We start from the raw sequence: 3,479 nt of genomic DNA on the forward strand, positions 1-3,479 counted from the left end.
CCGCTACAGGCGTCTGCGACAACAGTGCAATCCGTGCATAAAGCCGCCGATCGATTACATGGAACTCGTCAGTCTCATCGGCAATCTCCAGGTCTTGTGCCTTGTTGTTGGAGTAGCTCGCCTGTCTCCCCACGTTGGAGTTCGCTTGAGTGGCGCTGACCGGGTCAATCTGCCACCAGAGCCCGGTAGCCAGCAGGCTGTTTCCGTGTGCGCCTACCACTCCGATCTTGGCGTGGAACGGCAGACCGCCAAACTCCTCCAGTGCCGTCGTAAGGGATGCGAATCCGCTGCGGCCCAGCTGGCACGAATCCCAGAACGTGCTCTCAGCAGCTGTGCCGACTGCATCGATACACTCGACACATTCGATTGCGTCCGGCTGTGTGCAGGCGAAATCATCATCGGCTGCCTAGAGAGCAGGCTTCTGGGCGGCTGCAGTGCCGGCGCACTATCGACAATTGTCTTCAAATCGTCGATATACTGCTGTCGCAGCGCTGCTTCTTGCTCCCGTGCCGTCACCTCCATCTGCCACTGCGAAAACACTGTGCTCACCAACGCGCGCTTCCGGAACGCATCTGCCTTGGCAGTCATCACCTCTCGGTATGCCACCTCATATGCAATAAAGGCGCTCGTATAGTCGGTCAGCGAGCTGGCAATGTCCTCAGCCAGCTGTGCCGCGATTCGCTCATTGGCACAACTGCGGTCGAGCTCAGGTGCGGCAATGTCACGCACAATAGATTCGAGCATGTTGTCCAAAATGGCGTTGGACAGCATCGTCCAGTGGAATGAACCGCCGCGGCTTGTTCCATGTTATCTCTGTCACCTTGGACGCCTCTGGCTGCGGTGTTGGAGCCACGGGCATGGAAAAGGCAGGCTTCATTACCGGCGTAGGGGTGAACACAGGCACATCAGGTTTGGCAGGCGCAGTGCTGGGATCCGCGGTGCTGGTATCGGCTGGCTGCTTTGGCGGTGCAAACAACGACTGCGGGGCAGACAGCGACGACGACTTCTGTGCTGGCGCAGTCACTGGCTTCACCATGGCATTGCTGAACGGCGAAATTGGGGGCAGCTGCTCGCTGGCAGGCTTGGTGCGCTCCTTTTGTGGCTTGAGCTCAGGACGCTTGGACGTCTGGAAAATGCTGCTGTGGTTGCTGGCAAATGCATTTGGTGTCGACAGCGCTACCGGCTGCTCTACTTTCGTGGGTGCTGGGTTGGGCATGGCCTTTGGCGCCGGCACCTTGGGCACAGCAAACTGGACTTTGTCCGGCACTGGCGCAGCAGCTGTTTCACTGGTGCAGCAACTGCCTTTGGCGGTACTGGTGCCTGGCTTTTAGCCACTGCGGCATTGGCCAAAGCCCGGCGCATTGGATGGGGTTGCAAGAACGCCGGTCCAGATCCGAATTGATCACTTGAATAGGTGTCGCTGACTGAAACTTGACACCCACACTCTCAGATTCCTCCGCACCCTCTTCGCCCTTCTCGCCGGCTCGCGATACGTCAGCCGTTATCGACCTTTGCGCCCAGCATCACGCCGCCCTCGTTAACAGGCACGTTGAATAGCGCACAAAACTCCTTTGCGTCGTTGAGCCCATCGAATGCAAAATGTCTGCAAACTCGCCCAGCGGATACTCTCTGCCCTTCTGGTGCGGAAACGCCGAATTCATAGCCTTGAGCCCCGCTCGTCTGATGCGTGAAACTCGTACTCGGCCAGGCATGCCAGCAGCAATGGTGTCTCGGCCGAGGCTACGGCGCGGAAGAACTGCGTGGTCTGGATCTGCGCACCAAACAGATTCGGCGGCAGCTGTTTGTTGACGATCTCGTTGCTTGTCTGCGATAGCCTGTGTAGCTTCAGCGCCTGCTGAACAATCGGCGTGAGGAAGATCTGCAGCGGCAGCTGGTCAGCCATACGCTTGGCATCGGAATCATGCAGTTGCGACACGATGTAGTACGCCGTAAACTCAGCCTCGTTCGGACACTCCAAGCCCTCAGCCCGCAGGTCCTCGTAGACCTCAATCAGGGTCTTCAACGTCTTGTGCAGTTGCTCCATGTCCTGGTGCTCATCAAAGTCCTTGTTCCCGCACAGCACATGTAGGGAGACAATGTGAAACCGCGCAATCCGCTCGTGTGCTATCACCGACTCCCGGCTGCAGGCGTTCTGCTGCGTAAAGTCCACCCGGATCGCCCGCGTCCGATCGCGTACAAAACCCGTGACAGTTCTCCAATGTTTGGTCACCCGCAACCACCACATTCATCAAGTAATCCAGCGTCTTCAGCAGTGTCTCGGGTGTCCGCACATCTGATGCAGAGGCTCCTCATCACCCGCAGACGACCGGTGGTAGATCTTGACTGTCTTTGCCGGATCCGCCCGCTTCGTCCCAGGAATCACCTCATACTTGTGGAGGTTATTTTGCAGTTCGCGCTCCTCTCGCTCATCGTCGGGGCACATTTTCGTGCAGGTTCCGACAAACTGCTTGGCCCCTTCTAGGGTCGTGGGTTTCTTTGGGTCGCTTATGACACCCTGATCAATGAGCGTCTGTCGGAGTCTATTGCGAGTGTCCCTCAGTGGCCTTGAGTTTGGCCGCTACGGCATCATGGTTGAACCGTACCAGGCGCTGTGCCATCAGCGTCTCCTCGTTGCGGTCGTCCAGTGGCATGTCCATGCTTTGTGCCAAATACTGCGTAGGAGACTTGAAGCGAGGGGATATAATAGAAAAATAACAGTATAAAAAAATACGGAGCAGAAGAAAAGCGAACGCGAGCTTGTCCCTTCCAAGGAGCTGCAACGGCCTGAAAGGCGCTGCTAAGCCCTACTCAGCCCACTGTCGCACTCCGCACTGATTCTTTGATCCAGATCACCGTATGTATTGGCTGTTATGGAATGAGATATCAGAAGGGCTATGTGATAGAGTAAACTCGCAAGACAATGTGGTAGCTCGTGTTGTAGGTGTTGTATCTGGTGTTGTATCCTCAAATCCAATCTATTTAGAGCCATTCTAGGTTTCCTAAGGCTATACAGCACCGCTGCGCAGCTTTTACAAGCTGCTGATAGCCACATCCTTGGCGAATCCTTGCATTTTGCATTTCTGCAAGCAACATCAGCCAAATATGTGGATATATACCAATGACAATAACAGCAGATAGAGAGGAGTCCGGTGCCTTACATTCTCCTACCCTGCATTGACCTTGAATACTATGTGGAGCTGATTTTCGGTGACTGTTGGCGCCTTGCAACCCTGGTGGGAAGGATGTAAATACACCAGGCACATCCAGAAACCCTACTCAACAATGACAGACCACGGCTATCCATCCTCATGCACGTCAGAGGTAGACATGCATACATTGCTGTTGTCACAATAGATGAAAACGGCACCGTGAAAAGGATAACAAACGCTCTCTCTCAAATGACCATCCTTGGTCTGCGTGCGTGTGGATATCAACAAGAATCTACAGTGGAAAAAGACCAACTTTCTGAACAGGGCTGC

The 3,479-nt window shown here is 55.1% G+C and overlaps 1 protein-coding gene across 1 annotated transcript; it reads right to left on the minus strand.

The window, feature by feature from the left end:
- Positions 1 to 2,760: 2,760 nt before the first annotated feature.
- DL89DRAFT_73782 (uncharacterized protein) lies at positions 2,761 to 3,180 on the minus strand. Its single transcript, XM_040892031.1, has one exon. The coding sequence runs from the start codon at positions 3,050 to 3,052 to the stop codon at positions 2,798 to 2,800; it is 255 nt and encodes an 84-aa protein (XP_040739025.1). The 5' UTR covers positions 3,053 to 3,180; the 3' UTR covers positions 2,761 to 2,797.
- Between the last annotated feature and the right edge of the window lie 299 nt (positions 3,181 to 3,479).

This window comes from Linderina pennispora (assembly GCF_002104995.1).
Source record: "Linderina pennispora strain ATCC 12442 chromosome Unknown DL89scaffold_171, whole genome shotgun sequence".
In the NCBI taxonomy this organism is placed as follows: domain Eukaryota; kingdom Fungi; phylum Kickxellomycota; class Kickxellomycetes; order Kickxellales; family Kickxellaceae; genus Linderina; species Linderina pennispora.